At 55.9% G+C, this 27,406-nt stretch overlaps 1 protein-coding gene across 2 annotated transcripts in view; it reads left to right on the top strand.

Moving 5' to 3' along the window:
• Positions 1–27,406, top strand: part of KCNQ1 (potassium voltage-gated channel subfamily Q member 1) — a 313,157-nt gene that overhangs the window by 143,222 nt on the left and 142,529 nt on the right. For both annotated transcript variants that reach the window (XM_081280808.1, XM_081280807.1), the window contains exon 11: positions 19,179–19,299. In XM_081280808.1, coding sequence (XP_081136934.1) covers positions 19,179–19,299 — 121 coding nt within the window. The remainder of the gene's footprint in view (positions 1–19,178; positions 19,300–27,406) is intronic.

Here is a 27,406-nt window from a genome sequence, read left to right as displayed (position 1 = left end):
TCTTGTGGAATTGTTCTCTTGACCAGGGTGGCATGACCTTCTTTGACTCTCACTAATTCTAGCTTAAAGTCTGCTTTTTTTGAACAATAAAAGGCTACTCCTGCTTGTTTTCAGGCACCAATGGCATGGCATTCCAATGCCAATCCTTCCACCTTAGCCTGTGGTTGTCTCTGCCTACAAGTAAAAATCTCTTGCAAACAACATAGAATTGGGTCTGGTTTGTTGGTCTGTTTCAGCACCAGGTTTTGAACCCAAGAGTGCTTAACCACTGAGCTACATTCATTATGATAATAATAAAATTATTATTTTTATTTTGAGACAGGGTCTCACTAAGTTACTTAGGACGTTGCTGAGTTGCTGAGGCTGGCTTTGAACTTGCCCTCCTCCTGCCTCCTCGGCCTCCCCCTGCACTGGAAATTCACAGTGCACCCCACTGTGCCGGGCTGGGTCTAGTTGTTGAAGCTGTTCTGCCAGCCTGTGTCTTTTGATTGGAGACTTCAAACCACTGACATTCAATGTTGTTATGGGAGACATTTATCAATTCCTGCCATTTTGATTTGTTTCTCACTTGCTGAGCTACTCTTCACACAAGATGTCTGAGTGTGAGCTCTGGGATTCATTTTCATGTGCGTGTGGTATTTTGTTAAATATTTTCTATAGCGATACCTGAGGAATCGTGAATTCTTTCAGCATTTGCTTATCTTGGAAGGTTTTGTTTCTTCTTCAGTTCTGAAGATAGCTTTGCTATATATAGCAATCTTGGTTGAAAGCTGTTTTCTTGGGACTTAGAACATCATTCCAAGCCCTCCTGGATTTGAGAGTTTGCGTTGAGATATCATAAGTAATTCTGATTGGCTTAACTCTAAATACGACCTGATGTTTCACTCTTCTGATTTTTCAAATTCTGTGCTTGTTCTGCATGTTAGGCATTTGGATCATGATGCGTCACACACAGGTTCTTTTTTTCATCTTGTTAATCTGGGATTCTGAAAGCATCCTGTATCTATAGTGTCCATCGCACTCTCACGGTTTAGAAATTTTATCATTTCCCTGAAGAGGTTAGTCATACCATTAGCCTGCCTCTTATAACATTCTTCTATTTCAGTGATTCTTAAACTTGGTCTCAGTGTGGTAACAGAGTTCCTAGGCATTCTGGTCACAGCTGCTTCTTCTCTTTAATACTAGCTGAATGTTCAAAGTGGCCGCTTTGTTGTCCTGCCTTGCGGTTCTGTCTTTATTATTGATTGTGTCCTTCATTTCCAAGATGTCTGTCTGGTTCTTTTTCAGTATCTATCTCTACCTCCATATTTAACTTCTCATTCATATCCTGTACGGACCTCCTTCAATTATTCAGTTGTTTTCTGTGTTTTCTTGGAAATAATTGATCGTTTTATAATCATTCTTTTGAATTCTTTACTGGTATTTCAGCCACTTCCATATCTTTGTGGTCAATCATGAACTGTAGGAAGTATTGTGTTATCTTGCTATTCTGTGTATTTTTTTATTCCATGTTGGGTTTTATGTCTCTGTTGGGATAGATTTCTCTCCCACTCTTATTTCTGGTCCCTCAGAGTGGTGGTATCCACGACCTTCTGTTAATTGTGCTTTTGCTGTAGGAGTAGATGTCCAGGGAGGGACCTGAGGCCCCCGGCCAGCCCGCACTGTTCATTGTTAAGACAGGAAGGGAACCGATTTTTGTGGGCTGGCTTTCTATCCTGACCCTTTGCCTGATTCATTCACTCTCACCGACTTTGGGAGGAATCTGGGGGGTTTTCTGCCACACCTGTGGTTGCTGTCCCTCCTTTCAGTGTGCGGCCTCTGTCTAGGGTCTGGTGGGATGTCCAGCCTCTGCTGAACACAGGGACTGAAGGCCGCTGTCACCCTGCCTGATGTCAGAGGAAAGCTGTGGTGCCTGCCGCTGTGGGTGGTGTTCGCGGTGTTTTTCCACGTGTGGCTTTTATTATTTAGGTATTCCCTTCTACTCTTTTCTAGGAGTCTTATGATTTTGTGGTTTTCACTTAGGCTTGTGATAACTGTGACTTAGTTTTTGTGAGAGTTATAAAGTCTGTCTAGACTGACAGCTTTTTCCACGTGGATGTTTAATTGGTTTTGCTTTTTTAACCACCGTTTGTTGAAAAGACCACCTTTCTGTGTTGTCTTGCTCTTGTTTATTACAGATCAGCTGAGTGACTGATGTGGCTCAAGACTCTGTTCTGTCCAGTCATCGACCTGTCCATCCTTTTACTAATCCTACTCTCTCTCGGTTGCTGAAGCTTCACATAGACCATGACGACGGGGGTTGCCAGTCCTCCCTTCCCACTCCTTCTGGGTTGTGTGGCTCACTCTGTGTCTCTGTTTCTGCACATGAACTTTAGTCAGTTTGTCAATACAGACAAAGTCACTTGCTGGAGTCTTGTTTAGGATTGACTGAACGTAGGTATCAGTCGGGATAACACGTTACAGTCCTGAGTTCATCAACTCGTAAGTATGTGCTGTTTCTCAATCAATGTGGTCATCTGACTTCATGGATTTTATAGTTCTGCTAATACAGACCTACCTATTTTTATACCTAAATGTTTTCATTTGGGGATGCTCATATAAATGACATAAACATGAGGAGCAGGGAGAGAGCCTTCAGTCCCTTCTGTTCAGCAGAGGCCGGATACCCCACCAGACCCTAGACAGAGAGGCCACAGGCTGAAAGGAGGGACAGCAATCATAGATGTGCTCATTGATTTTTCCACTTTAAATTCCACTTCTTGGTTTTGGTCTATAGGAAAACAACTGAATCCTACATATTAACTGTGTACCCTGCCACTTTGCTACAGTTGTCTCCCACTTCCAGGATATTATTTTATAGATTCTTGTTTTTTTACATAATCATGTCGCTTCCAAACAGAGTTTTATATCCTTCCTCCCAATATCTACACTCTTTCCTTGCTTTTGTACTGCGGTATTCAGGACTTCAAGTAAGCTGCTGAAAAGCGTCGCGGGTGGGGACTAGCCTGGCTTTGTCCTGGTACAGTGGGGAACACCCAGCTTGTCGCCACTCATTATTATGTTAGCTATATATTTCTGTAGATATAATTTATCAAGTTGATAAATTTTCCTTCTATTTGTAGTTTGAGTTTTTATCATAAGCGGGGTGATGGAGTTTTTTCATATCTCTTTTCTACATCGAGTGACATAATCGTGTGATTTTTTTTTCCCACTGATATGCTAGATGACAACACCTGAATAGCTACTGCTCCACGAGCCCTGTGCACTGATATAAATCCAAACTGCTCAGAGTTTGTGATTCTTTTTATACTTTAATATGTTTGATGTTAATATTTTGTTGAAGAGGTTTCTGGCATCTACATTTATAAGTTGATCTTTGTTTTCTTTAATATAGCTGTCAGGTTTTGGAATCGGGTTGAGGAGTTAGGAAATACTGCCTCGACTTCTGTATTTTGAAAGAGACTACTGAGGATTGGTACAATTTCTTCTTTAAATGTTTTACAGTAAAAACTATCTGGGAATGGTGCTTTGTTTGTTTTGAGATGTTTATAATGTTTATTAATCGATTAAACTTCTTTAATAGGTGTAGGGCCATTCAGATTGTGTACTTCCTGAGAGACTTCTGGCGATTGTATCTTCCAAGAAATGGATCCATTTCATCCAAGTTACCAAACTTGTGGGGAACCCACAGTGATAACCTCTCTTTTATTTCTGATATAATGACTCATGTCATCCTTCCCTTATTTTAGTTAACCTGGTTAGAGGACCTAACAGTTTGTCTGCTAAAACATCACGTCTTGCTTCACTGAGTTCTCTATTGATCTCCTGCTTTTGTATTGATTTCTGCCCTAATTTTCATTTCTTCCGGTTGCTTTGGCATGAGTTTGCTCTCCTCCTTCTAGTTTCCTAAACTGGGAGCATACATAATCGACTTTATATTTTCGTCTTCCTTATGTCTATGCTGATCTCTGTTTTTACTGAACCACATATATTCTATGTTATGATATTTTGTTAACATTTTTCTTTATGGGATTGGGGTGTAGGTCAGTGATAGACCACTTTGTACATCTTTTTATGGTCTGCTCCTTGAAGACCCAGCTGGGTCTTGGTTGTTTTGATCCCCTCCAACAGTCGGTCTGGACCGCTGGGCTCCTCGTGGTCCCTGATCTTGGTGGAACGTGCTCCATGTTCGTGGCTGCTTTCTGTTGGTCTGGGCTTGGTTCCTGTTTTTGTCTTCCATTTCTTATGCCTTTAGTTGTCTTTAAAACAAAATCCCATTTATTTGCTATTTTAAAACTTCTAGTACAAAAAGGGGCCTCTGTTTTTCTTGTTCACCGTTGGCCCCGGGGTCTTGTCGTTTAAACAGAGAACGATCTTCTCTGCCCCGTGATCCACGCTTTACCCAGCGCTCCTTGGTGTGGAACTCGCTCTTGTACCTGCTGGACTTCTGGAGCCCGCTGCCCCGGGGTCCGACCTCTGCTCCTGTGAACCTGCAGGGCATCTTGCTGTCCCATCTCTCGGGCTGCATTCCAGGGTTCCCGGAGCCTGTCCTGAACTGCCTGACCTCGGCAGGTTCCTCCTGGGGCCGCCCTAGGTGATCTGCCGTCCACCTTAACCTTCACCTCACATACCACAGGCCTCTCCTGCACACCGGGCTTCAACGTGTCTTCTTTCTGGCATCCTGGAGGTGAGTTCAGAGGCTAGCCATCAGGAGACTCTATCAGCCTGCCATCTCCTCCCCAGGGCCTGCGTTCTTTCTCTTCGTATCACCCTCTTTTTCAGTGCGCCCCCCTCCTAAGAGTCCCCCATGTCCTCAGGGAACAAGATGTCCAAACCAGAATTTCCACCCATCAGGAGACCCTCTTTTAATTGGGGTGATGGCAGAGGTTCTCGCATTTTAACCTTCATTTCTTTTTGGGGATTATCAATGACCCTCAGACTCGCCTTTCCTGATCATGTCTTCCTCAAAACATGTCTATGTACTACGTCTCCTGATCTCACTGCCTTCCTGCTCCGGTGGCCAGTTACAGAGCCATCCAGCAAGGCCTCCTCTTCCCCAGAGGCACTGCTGAGGGGCACTCGGGGTCTCCTCTCAGCAGAACGTGCATCACACTGGGCGGCAGCCACGGGACGTTGTTCCTGGGGAGCCTGGCTTTCCTTTCCCCTCTGGGGTACTTCTGGACGCTGGATGTCAGGCTCGGGTCCTCTGTCCCCAAGCTGGGGGACTGTTTCTGCCGCTGAGTCTGGTTCACATCAGGGGACTTGCGCTCGCTTTTGACCTCAGATCATCTGGCTTCTGACCACTGGACCTGATCTCTGGCTGTGTATAGGAGGAGGGAGGCGCTGGGAGCAGCCTGGTCACCGCGCTCCTTCACCACGTTCACCTCACTGCAGCGCCCGACTCAAGGTCTCGTCGTCGCTCACGGCTCGGGGACACTGCTCTCCCAGCACAGAGAGCCTTGCTCAACCCCGTCTGGGATGCCATCTTTGCCCTCAGGACGTGACGGAGCACACCCCTGTGTCCAGCAGCAGACTGTGCTGGGCCCCTCCCGGCCAGGCCTTTCCTCGGTCCCCGGGTCTGAGCTGCAGGGCACCCAGTGCCCTTCCTGTTCTCACTGCCTGTCTCCAAGCAGGCTTCCGTGAGGTGTGTCTCTGCAGAGTGTCTTAGAAGGGTCTTACCGTGTGGCCCCTCTTACCATGTGGGCAATGGAAGGCAAAACCCAGGTCCCCCTTCCCCCACGGTGTCCCTCTCTGGAATGTTCTCAGTCTGTCGACACCAGCGGCAGGGACACTGGTTTCACTAGCTGGGTCACAGTGGTCAGCCTCTACGTGGACATCTTGTTCCCCACATACTTCAGCCTGCTCAGAACCATCTCAGTCTGTCAATGTTCTCTTTCCAAAGCCAGCGTAGTCCAGAACTATGCTGTGTGACAGGACGTGAGAAATGCAGGCCTCCGGCTAGGTCCCGCGGGCAGTGCAGTGTCGTCAGAAAGGCTGGACACTGAGGGACAAGAAGGAAGGAAAACCAACTTCTTTTCCTGAATCTACCCCAGGAACAGGGAGGATCAGAGATGGGACTATGGTACCAGGAACCCTGAGGAACGCGGGCCGGGACCTGCACTCACGCGTCTGCATTACTGACCAGAAAACACTGTATTCCCGAGAGTCCGAGTGCTAAGCCACCGTCCTTGGATGGGGCCCCTGTGGCCTTCTGTGGTTTTCACTGGGCACTTCACATATTCCCCCTCCTTCCTTCCTTAGGTCTAAGTTGTACTTATATTTTTAACTCCCTGAAGTTGTTCCCTAGGTTTTCTAGACTCCATTTTCAAACAGTCCAGGTCCACTTTCAAACACAGATGCCGATCCATGGGTGATGAGCTACAGTGACCCTGTCCCTCCCTCTTGTCCCTTTCGTCCCTGCTGCTGTTCCTTTCTCTTGGGTAAATATACATCAGCAAACTCAAAAGTCCTACAGACACATCGCAACCAGACCCACCGTTGCTGGGATTATTCAACAGAATCTTGCATGTTAGGTCAATTAAGAACAAATAAAAAACCGGCAACGGAGCCACACACACACACAGGGACAAAAGGACCTGGCACTCACTACCCCTACTTCATACCCCCCACCCTGTTTTTAAAGTATCTGAGTTTCTGACCCATATCACTTTCTGTCCGAAGAACCTCTAACGTGTCTTGCAAGAGGGACCCACTGGCCACGCGTCCCCCGGTCTGCCGCCTTCTGAAGGGCGTGTTAGCGGTGCAGAGGGTTGGACAGGTGGTTTTGTGTTTCCACTCCACTAATTCTGCTTACAAGTTTCTGGAAGTCAGAGGTAGTTATCTGTGCTCTTTATAGATAAGGGCTCCCTCCCTCCACCTCCGGCAGGACTTGGTCTGTGTCTGAGATTTCCTGTGTCTGACAAGACGGGCCCGGGTGTCGGTTCTTGGCATCTGACCTGCCTGGTGTCCTCCGCCCTCCTGGGCCTGCGGTTTGCCGAGTGACATGGATTCTCGGCTGCTGTCCTTCCCCACCGTTTCTCCTGTCCTCCTCTCCCCTCCTCTTTCTGGTATTCCCATTAGGCACGTCACACCTCAGGCTGTTCCAGGGCTCTGGGATCCTGGTCCGTTCCCTACCCCCACCCCCCCATTGTCCGGTGGCTCCTCCTAAGCCTTTGTTCTCGGCTGAGTCTTTCCTCAGCTGTGTGCAGCTAGTCCCGAGCCAGCAAGGCGCACTTCATGAGTTCCTGTTTTGACCCCCGGCGTTTTCTTTCCTCCTGGGGTCCCCAGCCCTGCGTCCCCTGCCAGCGTGTTCTTGGATGCCGCCTTCTTTATCCATGAGAGTCATGAGCACATTAACCAGAGTCGTTTTAATTCCCAGACTGATTATCCTAACGTGTCTGTTCTGATGCTTGCTGTATGTTTTGCCTTTTAATGTGCCTGTGGTTATTAATGGGTGGACAGGACGTACTGGGTAAAAAGAGCTGCTGCTAAGTGGCCTTCAGGACACAGTGACAAGGGGTGGGTGACAGGAAGCACTCTAGTCCTAGGTGTGGGCTCCTGTGTGAACTCCCCCATGCCCTCCAGCACTCTCCCCGCTCCAGGGTGGCACCGGATGGCTAGCCTGAGCTGCACACGGGGTCCCCCTTCTCCACACAGAAACTGCCTTGGCCCGAGGTGGATGCCACACTGGCCACTCGCTTGGGTGCTGTGAATCTCCAGCAGGCTGGGCTCGGGTGACTGATCTTCCCCGAAGGTGGACCTCTTTAGAAGTGAGCACTACACTGATTTCACGATGGCTCCTTTCTCTTCCACGCTGGAAGTTACAAGGGAATTTTTCTCCCATGTTTACTGTAAGGACCTGGTCAAGATCCTAGAGGTAATAACTCATGAAAGCTTGGATTCCCCACATCCCTCCCCCCCCAAAATATCCTGGGTCCCCCCGGAGTTTTAGACCCTCAGACTTGTCCACACCTCGCCTCCAGCAATCCAGCTGCAGCCCAGGCTCTGCTGCCTCAGCAAGGAGCCCGCAGGACTCTGTTCCAAACCCAGGATTCTCTGTATCCACTGTCTCCCCCACCCCCGGGTTTGGGGGTCAATGGTTTTCCCTGTGACTTCACTTGTTAGAGATCTAAAAAGAGTTGACATTTTCTTTTAAAGATTGATGTGGTTTTATTATTTATTTTTGTGTGGTGCTGAGGATCGAACCCAGTGCCTCGCACATGCTAGGTGAGCGCTCTACCGCTAAGCCACAGCCTCAGCCCCAAAGAGTTGACATTTGACAGGAGCAACATAGAACACCCTGAATCCATAGTGATCTCGTCTGAACTTGCGCCATCACAGGCTCAGCACATCCACAAGCTCAGATCCCATACAGCTCTCATCCCCTTGTGTGTTTTTGGCCTCACGTGCATCTTTATGCAGAACGTCCAATCCCTAGACATGATCGTTGTTCTCCTCACATCCTTCACGTGACTCAGGGAACAGATGAGCTGTGAACTGAAAATACAATCGTGCAGTCTTTCACTTCTACCTCTGGAGTCACCTCCTCTGGAGCTTGGTGATCTGTGTGTGGTTTCAGGTTACTTTCTAGAGCCTTCTCATTCCAGCCCGTAGAACTCTCTTCATTACTTCTGTAGAGCAAGTCTACTACAATGACTTCCCAGAGCTTCTCTTCATTTGGAAAGGTCTAGAGTTTTAAGTTTCTCCTTCACATAGGAAGAAAACTTTGCTAGGTATAAAATTCTTGGTTGACCCATTATTTTCTTCTCTCCACCCTTAAAAACAATGTGGTCCTGGTCTGCTTCGGGCCTTTGTGCCTGCTGGTGAGACCCAGACTTCACTCCGCTGAGAGTCGCCGCAGGACAGCCACGTCTCCACCCCTCGCCCAGCTCGGCCGCGCCTCTCCCAACCCCCTCGGTGTCTTTGGAAGAGCTTTCCTGGGTCCTTGGTGGAGGCGGCCTCTGTGCCTACGCACATGGGTTCATGACTCCCATGGACTCTGGGCCGCAGCAGCCACTGTCCCTTCCTTCTCATCCCTCGGATCCCAGGTCCCCGGGCTCTGCTGGGCTCAGACCCGCTCGTCCCGCACCCTCTCCAGGGCCAGGTCCTGCTTCACCCTTTCTCCTGGGTCTCATCTTGCTGACGTTCCCTGGTCTCCCTCTAGTCTCCTTCAGGCTCTGGCCATATTTTACATGGTTTATTTAGAGTCTTTGTCGAGTTTAAAGTTCAATGTCTGTTTCCTCGGGGACGGTTTCTTCTCCCCCCAAAAAAGTCTTTGTGTTTGTCTCTCTGCATTCTCCATGATTCTGTTTGAAACTGGACATTCTAACTGTTGTCGGTGGTAACTCTGGACACTCGATCCTTTCCTACCTAAGAACCAGCTTTGCGCTGTCATGAGCCGTAGTGGTTTGTCTAGCGACTTCTGGACTGTATTTGGGAGTCTGTGTTCTTATAAGGACGACAGAGACTTTCTCCAGTGCCAGGATCAGAGACAGGAGAGAGACGGGACACCAGGTTCTCCTGCTCCCACAGCCGACAGCGCAGGGCTCCTTCACACAGGAGCTGCTCCAGCCTGTCCTAGCTTTCACTTCGGGTGACGGTGGGCAGAGCGTTGGCCGCGGGTCGGCTTCCTCTGCAGGTGTCCATCCTGGGCAGCAGTGGCTTTACGTGGGCACTTAGGATGGCCCCCTCTCTCTGACAAGCTCTGAGACTGTGCTCCCAGGCTGCTGGGGGTCTGCTGGGGGTCTCGAGCGCCGATCTTTCCCCAGGTGGCTGTGCTGGCCGACTCTGTCACCTCGGTTCCTAAGTTAGGTCCAGTGTTTTCCACCCTGAACGAGTCCCCTTGTCAGGCAGCCCCCGAACAACAGAGTTCTTTAAAGCAAGATCTGCTCTGCCCCACTGGAAATGGGGACTGGGACCACGTCAGAACACAGGCTGCTGGCTTCAGGGGCGCTGCGAGGCCGGGCAAGGACGACGCCACCGTGCTTTCTACCATTTTTAAGTTGCTCTCTCTGCTCTTGGCCCGATGTTCACTCGGGTGCCGCCATCCGCTGCCGGCTTTCGAGGGTGGTTTCGGGAAGGAGGCGTCTGCTGTTCTTAAGAGGATCCTCTCACCATCCTCGTCACTCCCCAGGGCTGCAGCCTCCTCTGACTTCCCCTGTCCTGCTAGGGAAGGGGCCAGAGGGCTGCTGGGACCGGCTCGTCTCTCCTCTCGTGTCCCGTCTCCCAGCACTTGCGTGGGTTCTGTGCTCTCCCAGGGGGACAGTGGAGCAGCACGCTCTGCTCAGCCTTCTCCTCGGTCTCCTGTCAGCACCCAGCAGGTCCTGTCAGCCAGGAGGTGCCCACTCCCAGCCTCTCCAGCCCCCTCCCCGTGGATGCCCCTCTCTGCCCCTGGGCGGTGGCCCTTGCCTCTTTGCTCACCTCCCAGTCCCCACACGTGTCCTTGGGTGCCTCAGCACGTGGTGCCTAGGGACTTCTGGCAGTACCTTGCTGCTTCCTCCTGAATGCTCTGAACCCCCCCCCCACTCACTGTCCTGAGTCGGTTTGGGGAGCACAGAGCCTCATCAGGAATGCGCATGCCAGCCACTCCCAGAGAAAGAGTGCCACAGTGGGCAGCTGGGGACCCACCCAGAGCACTCCTGAGTTCTACCAGTGACAGAAGGGCTGGGCACTTACTGCCACTGAAGCCTGCCCAGGGTGGGGGTTCACTTTCCCCGCTGGGTGGCCTGGTTTGTATTGGGAAGCCCTCGCTGTGCAGAGGATGTGAAGGCTGAGGGTAGCAGTGCCTGCGGACACATGCCACCCGTGTTCTAGAGCCCGGGATCATTTTTCTCCCCCTGTCCTCGGTGCACACCGGGGCCCGAGCCTCTGGGGCTTACCAAGCAGCGGCCCCAGTCGGGTCTGTCGCCACAGCCATGTGCCCTCTGCCCAGGGGGACAGGCTGTGTGTCCTAGGTGAGCCTCATTCTGATTTCTTGGTGTTTTCTGATCACTGGGAGTTCCTCAAGGATTGACCAGTTTGATTCTGGGCCTTCTGGTCCCAGGACACTGAGACAAGGAACATAGGGTCACACCATTCCAAGAACTAGTGCTCATGCTGAGGGGGTCCTGGCGGAGAGGCCCCCCCTCCTGCACATGTTCCTGTTCAGACAGCAGGGCTGGGGAGCCAAGCTGAGCTGATTGCTTTTGACATCAGTTGTTAACATAATTTTGACGTTAAGCCTCCCCCCAGCTCTGGGGTGACTCTGACTCTGTCCAGGCTCTGGCTCGAGGAGCCATGGGGAGCCTCTCGGCCCCAGAGCTGGCCTGGCTGGAGGCAGCCTGGGAAGGGACCTGTGTTTCTCAAGCCCGCGCCCTCGGGGCCTGGGGGTGGGGCCCAGCAGATGTCTGGGTTTGGTAGCCAGGGCCTGGAGCCGGATGCCGAGATGAGGCCTGCAACTCATTTCCCCATTAAACATTCTGAGAACATCTGCACCGCCTTCCAAAGCTTCTCCCGCACTAATTGCCTTGATTATTGTGTGAAGTTAAGAACTGGCACATTTCCGCGATGCTGGATGAAGGTGAAAAGATCGCTCTTAATTAGATTAAAAACATTTTTTTCTTCCTGTGTAATTTTGCCTTAAAAATCAAGGCCACTTTTTTTGTTTTCTTCATCCAAAGACCTCCAGAAACTTTCCTCCCCACCTCTCCAGAGGTTTCTGGGGAATGTCCTGTGAGCTCAGCTCTTGGAGAAGACAGTGCTCAGCCCAGATTCCATTGTCTGTTAAAGTTTTCTGGGGCTGCCTCGCTGCCCGGAGCCTTCCCTGAAACGTGTCCTGGGAGACCTGGACAGCGACTTCCTGCAGCACGGACACGCGGGCGCTGGGTTCAGTGGTGTGGGCGGCCGGGTCCTCGTGCCATTTCCTGGGCTCACTCGGGGCTGACTGTCCTCCTCAGCACCCCCACTATTCAGAGCCCACCATGGACTCAAAGAGCCATCTCCATTCACTCTAGACCCCATTGTGAGGGGTCACTTGGGGGAGCAGGGTCCCCAGGAACTAGAGTCTGGGGTTGAACAAAGCCCAGTGTGCTTCCTGGGATTTCTCAGGTCATCCTGGACCCTGTCGGCTCACAAGGACCCGAGGGGTGGCTTAGCACTACAGTACCACATGTCGGCCTCTGCCTGGGAGCCCCTTCCCCAGGGCCCCCTGGCTCACGGGGGCTACTCCTTTCCCACCAGCCTTTCCTTCGCGACCTGGGCCCCCAAGGCCCGGCAGGGGCTGTCCAGAGACATTCAGCTCTTCTGTAACCTTGACTCACGCTTCAACCCCAAGTTTGTCGCACACACTTGGTAACCCATGAAGAACCCCAACTCAAAACTTGCTTGAGGACAAAAGGGACAGATCTTGGCTCACACATCTGGGCCCAGCTGCTCCACACAGCGGGACCCCGGGGCTGATGACCTTGCCCTCTTCCCATTCCACCCTGTCCCCACTGTCTTTTCTCTTGCCCTTGCACACCCTTCTCTGTCTACTGGCCCCAAGACGCAGCCGTGTCCTTGTGCAGCTACCTCCAAGGGGGGCAAGGTGGACACCAGCTTGATTCGGCAAGCACAGCACAGAGGCCATCTCCTTCCCGACACGTCCTGCCGAACCTGAGCTAGGTTTCCACTGCCCCAACCAGGGTACAGACCACCTCGATGGGCAGCTGGGCTTCTGCTGGCCAAGGCCTGGTCACCAAGCCCACCCTGGCGATGGCCAGGGGACAGAACCCTGCACACTAGGACGGGAGAGGAGGAGCCCAGGGAAGATTCGAGAAGCTGTTTCCAGAAGCCAGGGCTGGCTGCTGGGCAGGCAAAAACAACAGGTGTCCACTTCAACAAGGTATTTCCCAGGCGGAACCGGCGGCCAGCTGTGGACATACGTCTCACCCACCCTGGCCCGCTCCTGGCAGCTGCTGTGGGAATGGCCTTTACACTCTCTGTCCACGTCCCTTACTGCTCGCCTCTGAGTGGAGACACAGGTGGTGGCGGGGCTGCTCTGGCTCAGGGTCTGAGTCAGGCACGGGCAGCTGGCACAGGCTGGGGGGCTGCGGCTGAGCCACGTCACGCAGGGCCTGGCTGCAGCTGTCCGGATGCCCTAGGGAGGGCTCGTCCCTCACGGTGCAGGATCTACAGGGCTTTGGGAATCAACCAAGAAGGGAGCTTTCTCGAGGGGGCCAGGGAAGGGGCCTCTTTTGGGGAGGACGGAGCCAGCTTGTTTATCCCCGTGGGGTGAGCTGGCTCAGGGAACTGGCCTGTGCCAGGCGCTGGAGGGACGTGGAAGAGGCGCCAGGCCAGGTTCCTGTGCCCAGGGCCAGGCACCCGTAAGCCCCACAGCCATCGAGGGGAGGGGGCAATCTCCGGAGCCCTGGAAAGCCTGTGGGGGAAGAGGGCTTGGGTTACACCTGAGAGATTAAGCGGGATCTTGATCATTCAGGAGGAGGAGGGCAGGGGTGAGCAGCTGGGCGAAGTTCCTGGGAAGGGCCCCGCAAGGGACCAGCAGGCCCCAACAGCGGGCAGCAGGGCCTTAGGGCACATCAGCCTTCTGCCGGCCTCTCCGAGCAGGGTGGGGCTGGGAGCACAAGGCGGAAGAAGTGAGGCCAGATGCTGCTGGGCGCGGGCCTGGGAGAGCTTCGTGGCCGCGAGTCCTGTGAGCGAGCCACGTGGGCAGCTTGAGGCAGGAGGAAGAAAGACGCTCTAGTGTGTGCTGCCTGTGAGCAGGCTCGGACGGGAAGATGTCCACCCCTATGTCCTGACTTGTGAAATGTCCTCACTGCAGGACGGAGGGAGGGAGAGGGCCCGGAGTCCCTGCCCCAAGACCCTGCGGCCGGTGCTGTGACGATTCCTTCCAGTCTTTTTTCTGTGCTCATCTTTTCTCTCAATAAAACGCAGGTCACCCCACTACGCAGGCCCACTAGCTGAGGGGAGAGTGCTGAGCCTGGTTCCGGTTCTCCTGAGAGGGTGAGGCTTGGCAGCTGGCAGGCCCAGCTGGGCCAGTGGCCACGCCTGGGCTGCACCGCCATCCCAGACCTCCCATTTTCCTAGAAAACAAAATTGTTTTGTTCTGCCCTGAAAACTTAGGCCCAGATTCTGGCCTCAACAAGGCGCAGGCAGCCAAGGAATGAAAGCATCAAAACTGGGACTGTCTGAGGAAAGTGTGACTTCACTGTCACCGGAGCAGTGCTCTTCCCAGAGCCAGGCACTCTGGCTGGTCCTGCAGGGAGCACCTGGCATGCTCCGGTGCCCCTGCGGGTCTGGGTGTCCAGATGTGCTGCCCGGCCACATTCACACGGCTCGGCTGTCTCTGAGGGGCTGGCTGTGGGCTCCTCAGAGGTGGGGTGACCAGCGGGGCCTCTGGGGCACAGCGCTGCACCCCAGCCCTTGCCTCAGGTGGCGGCACTGGTGGGGGGGCAAGCTCCTGTCTAGAGTCTGCTCTGGCTGTGTATGCAGGTCGGAGTGGGGGCAGGTGGCGGTCTGGACACTGCTCCCCATGAAGGAGGTACACACCCCACTGACCACACACACACACACACACACATACACACACACACGCCTGGCGGGCAGGAGCCTCTCCTTTTGATTTCGAGAACAACCCTGTGGTGCCCCTCTCCCTGACCCTCCTGCAGGGGCCCCTGGTGCCATTCCCAGGATTAAACCCAAGAGCAAGCATTCCTCGCTGGCAGGTGCGGGCCCCACCCGCTCCGCAGCCAACCCATGTGCACATTTGAGTTTCCTAAACCCAGGGCTGGGCCCTGCTCAGGAGCTGAGAGGCTCACCCTTGGCCCTCGGGCTGCAGGGACGGCACTCCTTGTCCTGGTGTTGGGACCGCGGTCCCCCAGCCTCCACTCGGCCCCTCCCTGCCCTGAATAGAGTGATGCAGACCTTGAAATATGCACTTGTGTTCTTTTTCTTTCTTTTTTTCCAAAAGAACATTGGAATCCTGGATGAAGTTTTAGTCCCGTCACTTGACAACTGTATAATATAACGCAGGGTCCTTGAATCTCAGCCCCGAGTCTCTGGATGGGGGTGGGAACAGGCTCCCGCCAGGCCCCAGACCTGCAGGCCCTGAGTGCGCGCACATTCCTTGAGGCTTACCGGTCCTTCCCTGGTCTCTCTGAGGATGTCCTGGGCACGGAGCCTTTCACTCGGAGCCCTTTCCCGGCTGTGACTAAGTAATGTCTGTTCAGTTTCCTGCTGGAAGCCTGCCGCTGGCCCCCACGGGCCAGGAGCTCCTGCGTTTATTTACATTTCCCTGATTGCTATTCAGGCACGACACCTTTCCACATGCTCTCAGCCTCCTGCTTGGACTCCTCTTTTCTGATGTGCTATTTTTTTGGTCTGTTACCATCTTTTATTAGGTCATTCGTATTTTTCTTATTAATTCGCAGGAGTTCTTTGTATTTTGTAGGTATGCTTTTGAGGTAGTCTTTCTTTAAGATACACTTGGGCGATCAGCTCTTACTGATAACACAAATTAATTACTCTTGCTGTTAAAAAAAAAAAGACGTCCTTCCTAGCTCTGAGGTCATGAAGATGATGTTCTACATCCGATCATACAGGCTTTATGGTCGCACTCTTCATATTAGGTCTCGATCCCCTGGCCAACCGTGCCTTCTTGGTGTATGGCAAATTAAGGGTCCAATGTGACATCTCCCTGTGCACTCAGCCAGCTACCCCGGCCATCTGACTGCAACATCCATCTTCCTCCCATACCCCCTGTGCCACCCTGACAGCACCACCAGCAGCTCCTTCCTGATGCTCAGTCCTGCCCTGTGGCCTGTCCTCCCCTGCATCCATGGTGCAGTTGTGATCACCACTGCTTTGGGGGAAACACAAGTTCCCTGCCTTGTTCTTGTGTGTGTGTGTGTGTGTGTGTGTGTGTGTGTTACCAGGGATGGAACTCAGGGGCACTAGACCCAGCCCTGTTTTGTGTTTTATTAGAGACAGGGTTTCACTGAATTGCTTAGGGCCTCACCATGGCTGAGGCTGGCTTTGAACTTGTGGTCCTTTTGTCTCAGCCTCCCCAGCTGCTGGGATGACAGGATTACTACCCTGTTCTTGAAGAGCTTTGCCAATTCTTGCAAGATCTTTGAATCGGCTTGCCGTGGTGCTCACACACAACCATTGGGACTGTTGGGTGTTTTGTTTGGGGGATTTAGAGAGAGAGTAGCTCTCAGGAGAATCTCCCAGCCTCGAGGGCCCAGCAGTGAAATGAAGGCCAGCGCCCCCCTCGCGTTTCGTCCTGTGCGTTTCTCAGAAGTGCTCATGTTTCTCCACATTTTCTCCCATCTCTTTGGGCCCTACTGTATATTGGTTTTGTTTTTTCACTCTATTTATTGATCTACGTGTGTGTATAAAGATATAAAATCTTTTCCATTTACATGAGGGGCAAAAGGTGCTGGAGCTACCATATCCCTTTCATCAGCTCCCCCTAGCATCTCCCATGGCCACGGTGCGCTGGCCAGACCAAGAAACCAGCCCTGCACCCCCACTGAGCCACAGCTCGGCGCTTCTCTAGCTTGAACCCGACGTCTGAGCCAGGACTGTCCACCTCTGTTCCGCAGGCTCCCTGGTCTCCTGGATCTGTGAGGGCTCCCCAGCCCGGCTTCTCACACCCTTGACACTTGGGGAACACCAGTCCAGGGCAGTGATGCCTGGGGGGGTTTGCCCGGTGCTGTCTCGGGATGGGCCTGGGTTCTGGGTTTGAAGAAGGGCACCCCGGAGGCCAGTGACCTTTCTCCCTGGGTCGCGTCACGTGGTGTATCGCTGCTGCTCCTGATCTGTGGCTAGGGCAGTGTGGGCCAGGTCCTTGGTGGGACTAGGCCATCTCCCCTTTCCACCCGGTCCAGCCCCTGCAGCTGCCACTTCAGGAGAGCACACAGAACCGTGGTAGGTGCCAAGCATCTTTGGGGAGACATTTGGAGGTTTACCCTAAAATGTCCACATTCACCTGTGGATCTTTCCTACAGCCAATATCACCGCGAGCGTCTCTCTTCTTCATTCCTTTTAAACTAATTCTCTGAAATTCCCCTCTAAGCAGGGTCTGCCCTCTCCTCCGGCTGTTCAGGGGTCAGTCCGCCCAGACTCAAGAACGTGTTTTTGATCATGATCCCACACTGTTGCTTGTTGCCCACCTCCTTCTGGCTGCGGCCACCCTCTGGCCACGTGTCCTATGGACAGGCTCTGTCCTTTTGGGGTCACTCCTTCTGAGCATCTCCTTTCTTTCCAGGCTCCCCTGCGTTTCCCCTGTGCCCGCCCAGAATCGCCCCCAACCCAGGGCGTCACTGCTCCGGCCTCCTCGTGGAGAGAGAAAGCACACGTCTAGGCGTGACCTGGGCACACACATCCACACTTCTGCATCCATCCCGTGTCTCTGGGAAGCTAACTTGGAGCTCACGCTGCCGTGGCTGACCTCTACCCCAGGCCCAGCCCCGGCTCCTGTTATCTAGGATGTTTACTGTTTGTACGACCCTCACGCACGTTTCCACTTCACTGAGCTACGGGTCTGGGAAAGGGACCGCCAGGTCATGCGGGCTGGGCAGGCTACAGGGAACTGCTGGACCTTCTGCAGGTGGCTGGCTGCTTTGCACTCGGCCAGCACAGAGGTCCCGGCCCTCTGCTCACAGTGGCCGGGGTGGGGGGGGGGGGTGTTCCTTTGGGCTTCAGCATTCTTTTAAAGCTGTGGCGGACCTCACTGTGGTTTGCATTTGTATTTCCACAATGACTACTGATGTGGACCAAGCACCTTTTTATGTACTTATTTATGATACAATTTTTATATTGATTGTTGGCTTTATTCCTGCTGAATTATAAGCATCCCTTATGTGTTCTGGTACTAGTTTTATTTTAGACTCATTCTTCGGGTCGTATGTAGTACCTTTTAATTTCTCACATGAGGATGACCACCACGCGGTGAAACTCACACTGACACACGTTCGACTTTGGTTAGGAATGAACTTAAAAGGCAGTTGTACTACTTAGCTACGAGGACATTTTCGTTTTTCATAAAGCCAAAGATAGATCATCATAAAAAAACAAAACCTCCTCTATGATAACACAACTGAGGTCCAAAAGCCCCAGAGGGGACTGAGAAAGTGCCTGTCCCTCCTACGTCAGAGGATCTCCTCCAATGTAGACATTTCCTAAACAGGGAGACGCAGAGATGAGTGAAGGACATGAACAGGCAGTTCTGAGAGAAGCCTGTAGCCACCAGGCCCAGAAAGGCACCCGGCACCTGGGCCTCGCCAGCTCGGTGGGCCTCACCAAGGGCGCCAACAGCCGTCATGGACAAGGGGAAATGGGGAGGCATCGGGTGCCACCAGCAACACTGACTGAAACAGCAGAGGACACACTCTCCTCCCCCACTCCCCCACCCCCACGTGACAGCTTCTTGTCACCGTCCACAGGAGGAGCCTAGATCTACGAGGCCTGGGCACCCCACACACGGAGTGGGCGTGCTCACGCCGTAGGTCTAGGCCGAGGAGTCGTAGGGTCCACGTCCACGCCCCTGGAGAAACATGAGGAGCCTGGGGGCACAGTGGCAGGGACAGAGACAGGCACAGAGCAGCGCCCCGGCAGGTGCTGCTGCAATGAGCAGAGGGGTGGCAGCCTGGGATCCAGCCAGCAGTTCACATGGGGCCCGCCGGGGGAAGCCCCTGGAGACCTCTGAACTGCCCCAGCTCTCGGGTGCACTCACTTCTTGTGCAATAAAATCTTGAAGAAAGGGTAGGCTGAGCCCAAGCACCCACAGGTTCAGAGGCTGCCGCACACGGTGACCGGAGCAGGGCTCTGCGCACCCACATCACCCTCCAGTTCCTGGCCTGTGGCTGCGGTGTGTGCGTGACAGCGTGGCCGTGGGCATCCTGCCTCACTAGACCTGTGCCGGTCCTTTATCCTGACCCAGCCGGCGGGTGTAAGGCTGGGGAGAGGCCCGTAACTCGTGGGCTCAGCCCCACACTGAGAAGTCACTGGCCATTACCATCCTGGGGCACTGAGGTCACCGGCTCGCCCCCGCCCCTCCCAGCGCAAGCCTGATGGTTGGGGTTCCTGAGCGCCAGGGCCCAGGAGCTCACAGGTCTCTGCCCCCGCAGCAAGGTGGGGGTGGCCGTTTGAGCTCAGCCTGTCTGGGGAGGCCTCATGGTGTCCGTGTACCTTCTCCACAGTGAGGAAGAGCCCCACGCTGCTGGAGGTGAGCCCGGCCCACTTCCTGAGAACCAGCAGCTTTGCCGAGGGCCTGGACCTGGAAGGGGAGACGCTGCTGGCCCCCATCACCCACGTGTCACAGTGAGTGCCACTCGCCCAAGTCTGGGCCGGAGGGGCTGGGCTCAGAGGGGCACCTTGGCACAGGGGAAGACATGCTGGCCTGCCAGCACGCAGCACCCTCCCCACCCTCGGGAGCCGAGGGCCACTGCTGCCAGGAGGGCAGGGACAGTCCACCGCATGGGGGACGCCACACGATGGTTTCCACTGGTTTCTGCGCCCTGAGCATCCCAGAAGATCGTCTTTCTCTCCTAGTCCCTTCCCTCCCCTGCTGAACCCTGGCCAAAGCCATGGAGGTGTGGGTGCCATCTGCCAATCGTCACTGCTGACCTCAGGGGCTCCTTCCGGTACAGCAAACGGCTGACTTCCCACACCTCCCAGCTGGCCGCCCCGGGCACTGCCGGCCTGGGACACGCCCTGAGTTACAGCTTCCCCCGCCAATTCCCGGCACCAACCACGCTGTGGTTCCCCTGCGACATGCGACTCGGGAAGGCCACCGAGGAAGCCAGGGGACACCATGCAGTGGGGTGGGTGGCTGCTCAGGCCCGTGGGCACCACCCCGTCGGGCAGTCCCCTGCAGGAGCACCACTCTCGGCCCTCAGGGGCGGCTCGCTGGCTCTCTGCTGCTCTCCTGACTCTGCAGCGAGGGTGCATCTTCTCCTGGGGCTCTCTGGGGTCGGAGGTTGACCCACCCTTGTGCACCCTCGTCACACTGTGGCCCAGGGCCTCTTGCTCCTGCCAACAGCCAGGTGTGAACTTAGCCCGGCAGGTAGCTGAGTAACTGGGAACCACAGTGCGGGGTCTGCTCGAGTGACCAGCGGCTGGCAGGGCCAGGCAGCCAAAGGGAGGCCAACCCAGGAAGACAGGCCACCTTCCTAGGCCACCCAGGCCCACAGCGAGGGTGGCAGTGCTCCACGGCTAGCAGGACATGGAGAGGGAGTTTCCTGGGCTCAGAGGAGGCCACAGGGTGACTCCACCTCCAAAGACAGTGTGACAGGCCGGCTGGGTAAGCGGGCAGGAGTGGGTTGTGGGCAGAGAGGCCAGCAGACAGGTGGGCAGACACAGCTGGCCCCAGAGGCAGAACAGCGGCATGTGCTGAGCTCCAGGCTTCAGTCAGCCCAAGGCGTGAGAACCCAAAGTGACAGACACTAGAGGTGAATGGCAGCGTGTGTCACGTGGGTGTCAGAGGCCACTCAGGAATGGGGACCGCCAGGAGGACACTGGAAACCCCAGCAGGCCCAAAGATGCCACTTAGGCCTCCAGGGCCACTCAGTCTTCCCCTCTCGCCCTCGTGACCACTCCTCTCTGTGGAACCCACTCCCCGTTGCTCTCCCGGCACAGACCAGACCCCAGATGCAGGCCCATCGCTCGCCGTCCATTCACTGGATAGTCATTCTTGCCAGCCCCTGGGCACCTGCATCCTTGGGCATCTCAGGTGGGGTCCCAGCTGGAGGAGCTAGCGCACAGGCACACTAGTGTCCTGTTCCAGGGACCCCAGGGCCAGGGGCCTGGCCAAGACCCCACCCCACCCTGGGGAGCAGGCAGGCCCAAGTGGGCACAGTGTGGACGTGGGTGTGACCATCTTTGTGTATCCATGGGGCTATGTCCCCTGGCTCTCGCATGGCCTGCCTGGCCACGCATGCCTGTCACTCAGCTAGGGTCCTGCGGCCCCAGCTGAGTGAGCTCCTGTGGGCAGCTGGGCACACGGACCCGTGCAGGTTAGACGGGCACACACCTGGTGACAGGGACCTGAAAGGGGCAGAGTGGGTGGCTGCCGAGAACCAGACCCGTCTCTCTTCCGCACTCTCCTGCCATGCTGGGCAGCCCCAGCGCTCAGCTGAAGGCGTAAACAGACACATGTTGTGTCTCTCTCCAGCTCTCCCGCCTGCAGGGCCCGGAGGTGAGGTCCCTGCAGCCTGGATGTGGGGAAGATCCCTGGGGCCGGGCGAGGCTTCTTTCCAGGGCTGTTGGCTGGTGGGGGTTTGGGGGCTCACAGACCTGGCGTAAAACAGGGAGTTGCTGGTGAGGAGGGACTGGGCACAGGCTTCTGGGGGACAGAGTGGCTCCGCCGACCCCATCGGCTCACCACGCAGCCCCGGGGCCCTTGCCGTGCCTACACCTCTCTCCCTGAGACTGATGGGCCGGAAGGGAGCCCCTCTGCCTCAGGCTCCCCGACTCCTCCACCCCAAAGCCTTGTTCTGGGCTTCTGAAGGGCAGGCGTGGACAAAGCCGGGAGTGGGGCCTTTGTGGGTAGCATTGGGGACCTCAAGGGGACGGGGGACCCTGCACATCGACAGCCAAGATGAGTTCCCTGAATCCCGTCCTACCTGCTGTCCTCTTCACTGAGGGCCCTGGCAGGACAGTGGGGGCTACCACTCTGTACTTGACATTTGGTGTCTCACATCTAGAGTGCCCTTGTGGCGTATGCACAGCCGTCAGAACCCCATCGTCTGGTGTCTCCTCAGTCATCCTGCCTCGGGGAGTCCCCCAGCTGCTCCTAGGCTGGGTGGCCTCTGCCTCTGGTCCTAAGTACCAGCTCCCTGAACCCTTGGCGTGGGGCTGGGCCCTTGTGTGTCCCCTTGTGACCTCTCGCTCTCCATCACACCAAGGCTGCAGATAGGGTGACCCCAGGGCTACCACTGCAGCATGGAGAGCCCTCCTAGCCCCAGCAGAGGACATGGGCCAGACCTTGCAGGACCTGCCACAGTGCTGACACAGGCCCAGGCACGGCCACCAGCGGCTCTGAGCTCAGCCGTGTGCAGTATGGCCTGGGTGAGCTGCTCTCACCACCACTCTGCAGTCCCCCACAGGGCTCCTGAGCCAGCCAGGGCTGGCCTGGAACCTCATCAGTTGTACCTGGACACCCAAGCAGGATGGCCCCAGAGCTCAAGCTACCGCTAGCCCAGCGCCTGCGCCTGCCGGGCCTTGCGACAGGTCCTTTCGTGACACTTGGGCCCTGACCCTGCCTGTCTTCTCTGTTGCGACATCTGGAATGGGCAAGCCTCAGCCCGTGCACACTAGGCACCTGCGCTGTGGGGGCCGTCGAGGGGCACCCAGTCCACTGGGATGGGTGTGGGGAGGCTGGGGCCCTGAGCTGGGCAGAAGGCACAGAGGTGGCCGAGGGAAGGCCAGCATGTGGGCTGGGCCCTTGCAGGCAGCACCAGGTGACCAAGGGCTGCCCTAGTGACCATGTGCTTGCCTGGCCTCTTGCAACACGACAACCGTGGAAACCCTTGAGCAACACCAGCCCTGTGTGCATTAATTAGAATTTCCATGTCTTCGACTTTCTCCTGGACCCTGCAGAATCTCACGCCAAGGCGTTCAAGTTTCTCTTTTCCAGCAAGGCCGCTGTGGCCTGGCTTTCATCCACAGCAGAACTCACGTCTCCTGAATTCCGTGTTTGTCAGCGAGGCCGGGGCCAGCCGTGCCTTCTGGAAATGTGGGCCAACGCCACACGGCTGGCACAGGACCAGCTCCTGATGGGCCTGCTCAGCACAGGGCATGGCTCCGTGGCAAGCTCCACTGCGCCGTCCTTGGTTTCCCAACCCGCAACCCCGAGTGGAAAGGGACTGAGGGGCTGTGCCAGGCCCAGTGTCGGGACCCGGGGAGGGCCCGGCCTCAAGTTCCAGATCACCTCTGCCCGGTGGTGCCAAGGAAGCCCCAGGGGAGCCCGGGTTGGGGACGGAGCAGAACTCAGAGTCACAGAGTCCCCCGTCAGAGCCCCACACGGCCAGCCAGGCACAAACCCATCTCTGAAATGCACAGGGGAGGGGGTGGTAAATGTTCTCCTAATTAAATTAAAAGCGAGGCAGAGAGGCTCAGTGGGAAAGAGATGGGACTGGGAATCGGATGCCCTCGATCTGGCTCCCAGCCTGCGCGGGCCCAGCTGCGGGCAGCCCTCAGTGGCCCCCTGCTTCCCAGGCTTCCCCTCCTCCATCTGTGCATGTGAGAAGGATGCGCTGGCCTCTTGGCCTGCTGCTCTGAGGAGGGGCCCCAGTGTGAGGAAGGAGGCCCCGAGAGAGGCAGCAAGGCCTCAACCTCAGCCACTGCAGCCTCCATGCCTGGACGCTACCCAGGCCCTCAGCCAGGTGGGCAGTGAGGAAGGAACACACGCTCCACAGAGGGGGCCGGAGGACGAAGTGACTTTACACTGCCCTGCTGGTGTCAGTGCTCCACCTAGACCGGAAAGAGGCGACCGACCAGGAGGGAGCTCCAAGGCCCTGGTCAGGGAGCCTGAGGGGATGGGCCTCTGCAGGACTGGTCTGTCCATCTCCCTAGTGAGGCCCAGAAAGGCCTGTCCTTGTACAAGGCTCAAGGGAGAAGTATACAGCATCCAGTGCCCAGTTGATGCATCTGCCACCTGGACCTGTGGGTGCAGCTCCCAGGGGTCAGCAGACCCCTAGGAAGCGCCTCGGGCTCCCTTCCTCTCCCTGGCACCCTGAGAGGGAGCACCAGCCCCATTTTCAGCAGCAACAGCCAGTTGTGCCCAAGCAGGAGTCTCACTTAGATGGAATCCCACGGCGCCTCTGCCTTGTCTCCAGCCGCCTTCGCTGGGCACTGGCCGAGCTTCCTCTCCTGCTCCCCCGGGCTCTTGAGGCGGCTCTACCACTGCCTGGCCTGCTCTTGGTTATTCACTCCACTGTCCATAGCCACTGGACACTTCCCAGTGGGAGGCAGCTAGGAACACCACAGGGCAGACAGCAGTGTTGTGGTGAGCTTGTACCTAGGTCACAAGTGGCCCTGGGGGCATCTAGGAAACACTGTCAGATGCACCCCAAGGTAGCTGTTCACGTCCTCACCACTCTCTAGCTGTGTGGTAGTGTCTGGGGGCATCAGATGGCAGTTTTAATTTGTGGTGACCCGATGGCTAGCAGGGCTGAGCCCCCGCCTGTGTTCCCGTGGCCCTCAGCACAGTGTCCACCTCTCCTGCCTGTCGGCTGTCTTTTCTCAGAGAGCAGCCGTTCTCTGTGCCCCAGGGAACTCTGGGAGAGGCCAGCGTGTGGACTGCAAGCACTGCCTCCCCCCGCGGGCGGCCTGGTCCCGTCTCCTGATGGCCTCTTTTGATGAACAGAAGGTCTTAATTTTAATGTGGTCCAGTTAATCAGACATTTCCTCTCTGGATAGTGCTGTTTACGTCCTACTTGAGAAACTCTGACTGCTCCAAGGTCATAAAGATCTTCTGGTGTGTTCCGAGCTTTATCAGCTCACCTTTCACATGGGGATCTGCAGTCCATCTGGAGCGGATTTTCCCAGCACTGTGAGGTGGAGGTCAAGGTACGCTTCTCCCTCCAAGGGACCCAGCCTGACTCAGCACCTCCACCGAAAGGTCCTTCCTCTGCCCCTCCCTGGGGACCAGCACAGTTGTGAATCAGCTCCCTGTTGACGTGTGGCTGTTTCTGGACCCCCTCGGCCCCCCGGTCGGATGGGAGCTACTCTCTCTGCGGGGCCGGACACCACTGCCACTGCAACGTGTTGACAAGTCTCAGCCTCTGGGCTTGCAGGCTCTGGTGACGAGGCTGGTGTCCTGTTAGAGCCTCGGCCTCACCGTGCACAGGCCAGTGTCCCTGTGAAACCGCTTCTCCAGGCACTTCGGATCCCAGAGGACTTCGGGATGGGCCCTGTGCCATCTGGGGCTGCTGAGCTGCGGCCCGGGTGTCCCTTGTCAGCTGATCCTCTCTCCTCTCTGTGCTCTTCAGCCTGTGGTGCCATGGCTGGACAGCCTGACACACTTACCCCTCATCCACCGACAGTGTGCTTCGCTGTGTACTCACCAGGCCCAGGGACACCTCTGCCAGGAACCGCCGCCCAGCGGGGCTCACCCGCCTGCCCTCAGGAGCCTGGGCAGTCACCCAGTCTCTAGGAGCCACAGTGTTGGCGTAGGGACTCAAGGAGATGGGATCAGGTGTCCAGCCATACATCTGACTGGGGCAAGCGCCGGTATCAAACGTCACCCTGTGGTGGGAGACCCCAAGGGGACATTCCTTACCTGGCTGAGAACCTTCACAACTTCCAGGTCTTAAGTTTCGAAGGGACACAAATGGAGCCAGGCTACCAGGTGCTGTCCTTATGAAGGGGGACCTAGAATCCAAGAGTCCAAGCCCCAGGACGGTCTGCAGTGGGCAGCAGCAGGGGAAGCCTCGGGTAGCGGAGGAAGGGGACCGTAAGCTGTTGGCTTCTGGGTGGCACAGGAGGAAACCTGGCACCCGCCGCTCTGCTCTGAGGATTTGGAGGTGAGGCCAGAGGACTCGTACGCCCCATGGCAGTCGCGTCAGGGCCCCTGTGCTTCTGTCCTTTGTTCTCGTTCCTGCTGGGCCCGCCGGCCAGTGCTGATGCCCACCTTCAGCAGAATGAGCAGCAGAGGAGTCACGCAGCGGCCACCCTCAGCCCTGCATGGGACGGGGCGAAGGGGCCACAGGGAAACCCGTGTGTGACGTACAGAGAGATGGTCCCAAGGGTGGCAGCACTACTCGCAGACTTGGTGGCTTTCAGATGCTTGGAACAGGCTGAAATCCCAAGAGCATTAACTAAGCACCACTGTGTGTGCTTTTGTGCTGGGTTGAACAGGAAGCGCTGCCATCGGCGGAGACACAGCCACACCCTTGGTATGCTGGAGGGCACCTGGTAGGCTTGGTCACCTGGGTCCACAGAAGGGGACACGGAGGGACTGGCCACAGGGGCTCACTCCCAGATACCTGCCCCCAGAGGAGCCTGGGACTGTGCCATAGGAGCCATTCTGGAATCCTGAGGGTGGCAGGCCGATGGAGAGGCAGACATGACACAGGGATTCTGTGACCACAGCGGGGAGGGAGCCATCCATGGCAGGATGGTCTGGGCATGGTCATCTGACATCTTGTGGCCTCCTCCTGCTTGAGATTTCTGTGGGCTAAGCCTCAGGTACACCACAGACCTGGCACCCCCAGCCAGGAAGCCCAGGAGCAAGGCTGACCGTCCTACAGGATGCAAAGTGGCCCAGTTCTGTGGCTTCTCACGGTGCCCCACAACCTCCTGAGGACACTCACGCTGGATTTGCAAGCCCTCTAGGGACAAAGCAGGTGTCCCAGGCAGAGACCACACTTGCGTGCATGTCCTTGGTGGTGACTGGCCAGCAGAGGAGATCTGATGAACGTGTGGGTCTGGCTGGCCCCATGGGAACCCTGGTGTGCCATCTCAGAAAGTGGAGACGGAGGTCGAGGGAGTCCAGGTCTGGGCTCTGGGTGAGGCTCCCGCTTCTCCCTGAGTGTGCTCTCCACACACGTGTGCAGGCCCCGAGAACCCTCCTGGAGGTGGCACCAGCAGGCCTGTGGACACTTGACAGACCTTCCCCAGGGGCCCTGGCCATCCACACAGGCCTCTCCCACATGGGTGTGCAGAGCGACTTCGCAGGAGGTCACCGAAAGCTTGGAGAAAGGGACGATTTGGGGCCACTCAAGGGTTCTTTAAGGGGTGTTTTCACTCCTCCTGCCTTCTCAGACTTGGGCCCTGGCCCCCATACTAATCAGAACTGCATGTCTGGGGCAGCAGATCTCCTAACGCGCCCTGCGGGGAGCCGAGGCAGGCGGCAGTGACTCTGCGAGGCCCTGAGGTACCGAGGCCGGCGCTTGGCCAGGCTGTGAGAGCAAGAGCCACACGCACTCCTCAGCCTGGCTCCCCAGCCTCACTAGGCCCTGGCCCTGCAACTGGTCTCTACCTGAGGTAGAACGAGTAGAACAGAGGTCACAGAGAGACCTGACCTCAAGTCCTCCTGTGCCTCCTGGGCTTGTCCCCCTGCCCTGGCCCGGTCTGCATTGGGGTCCAGCGCCTTCCCCTCTCCCTGTCCTGGATAGACAGCTGTTTTCTGCTCCCAGGGGATCCTCCTCTGTCTGACCCTCCCTCTCAGGTCTTTTGGAGGTGGGTTTGTTTCTTACTGTCTTCTTTACATTCGTGTCCAGATTTGTTAAAGTAAACCAAGCCCCTTCCCGTTTGAAACACTTGAATACTTTTTTCTGCTTTTCTTTTGAAATGTCCCATGAACCCCACAAGTTGGGTGTGTGGGCTGCAGGTAGGAGCTCAAGGGGGACTGGAATGGCAGGTTCAGGGGACCAGGAAGGGCTAGGAGCAGGAGCAAGGGCCAGAGCTACACAGCACAGGTGGC

The sequence above is a fragment of the Spermophilus citellus genome (genome assembly GCF_964194105.1).
Source record: "Spermophilus citellus genome assembly, chromosome: 2".
Lineage (NCBI taxonomy): Eukaryota > Metazoa > Chordata > Mammalia > Rodentia > Sciuridae > Spermophilus > Spermophilus citellus.
Note: the sequence above shows the minus strand (reverse complement) of the source record. Positions and strands in the feature narration are given on the sequence as shown.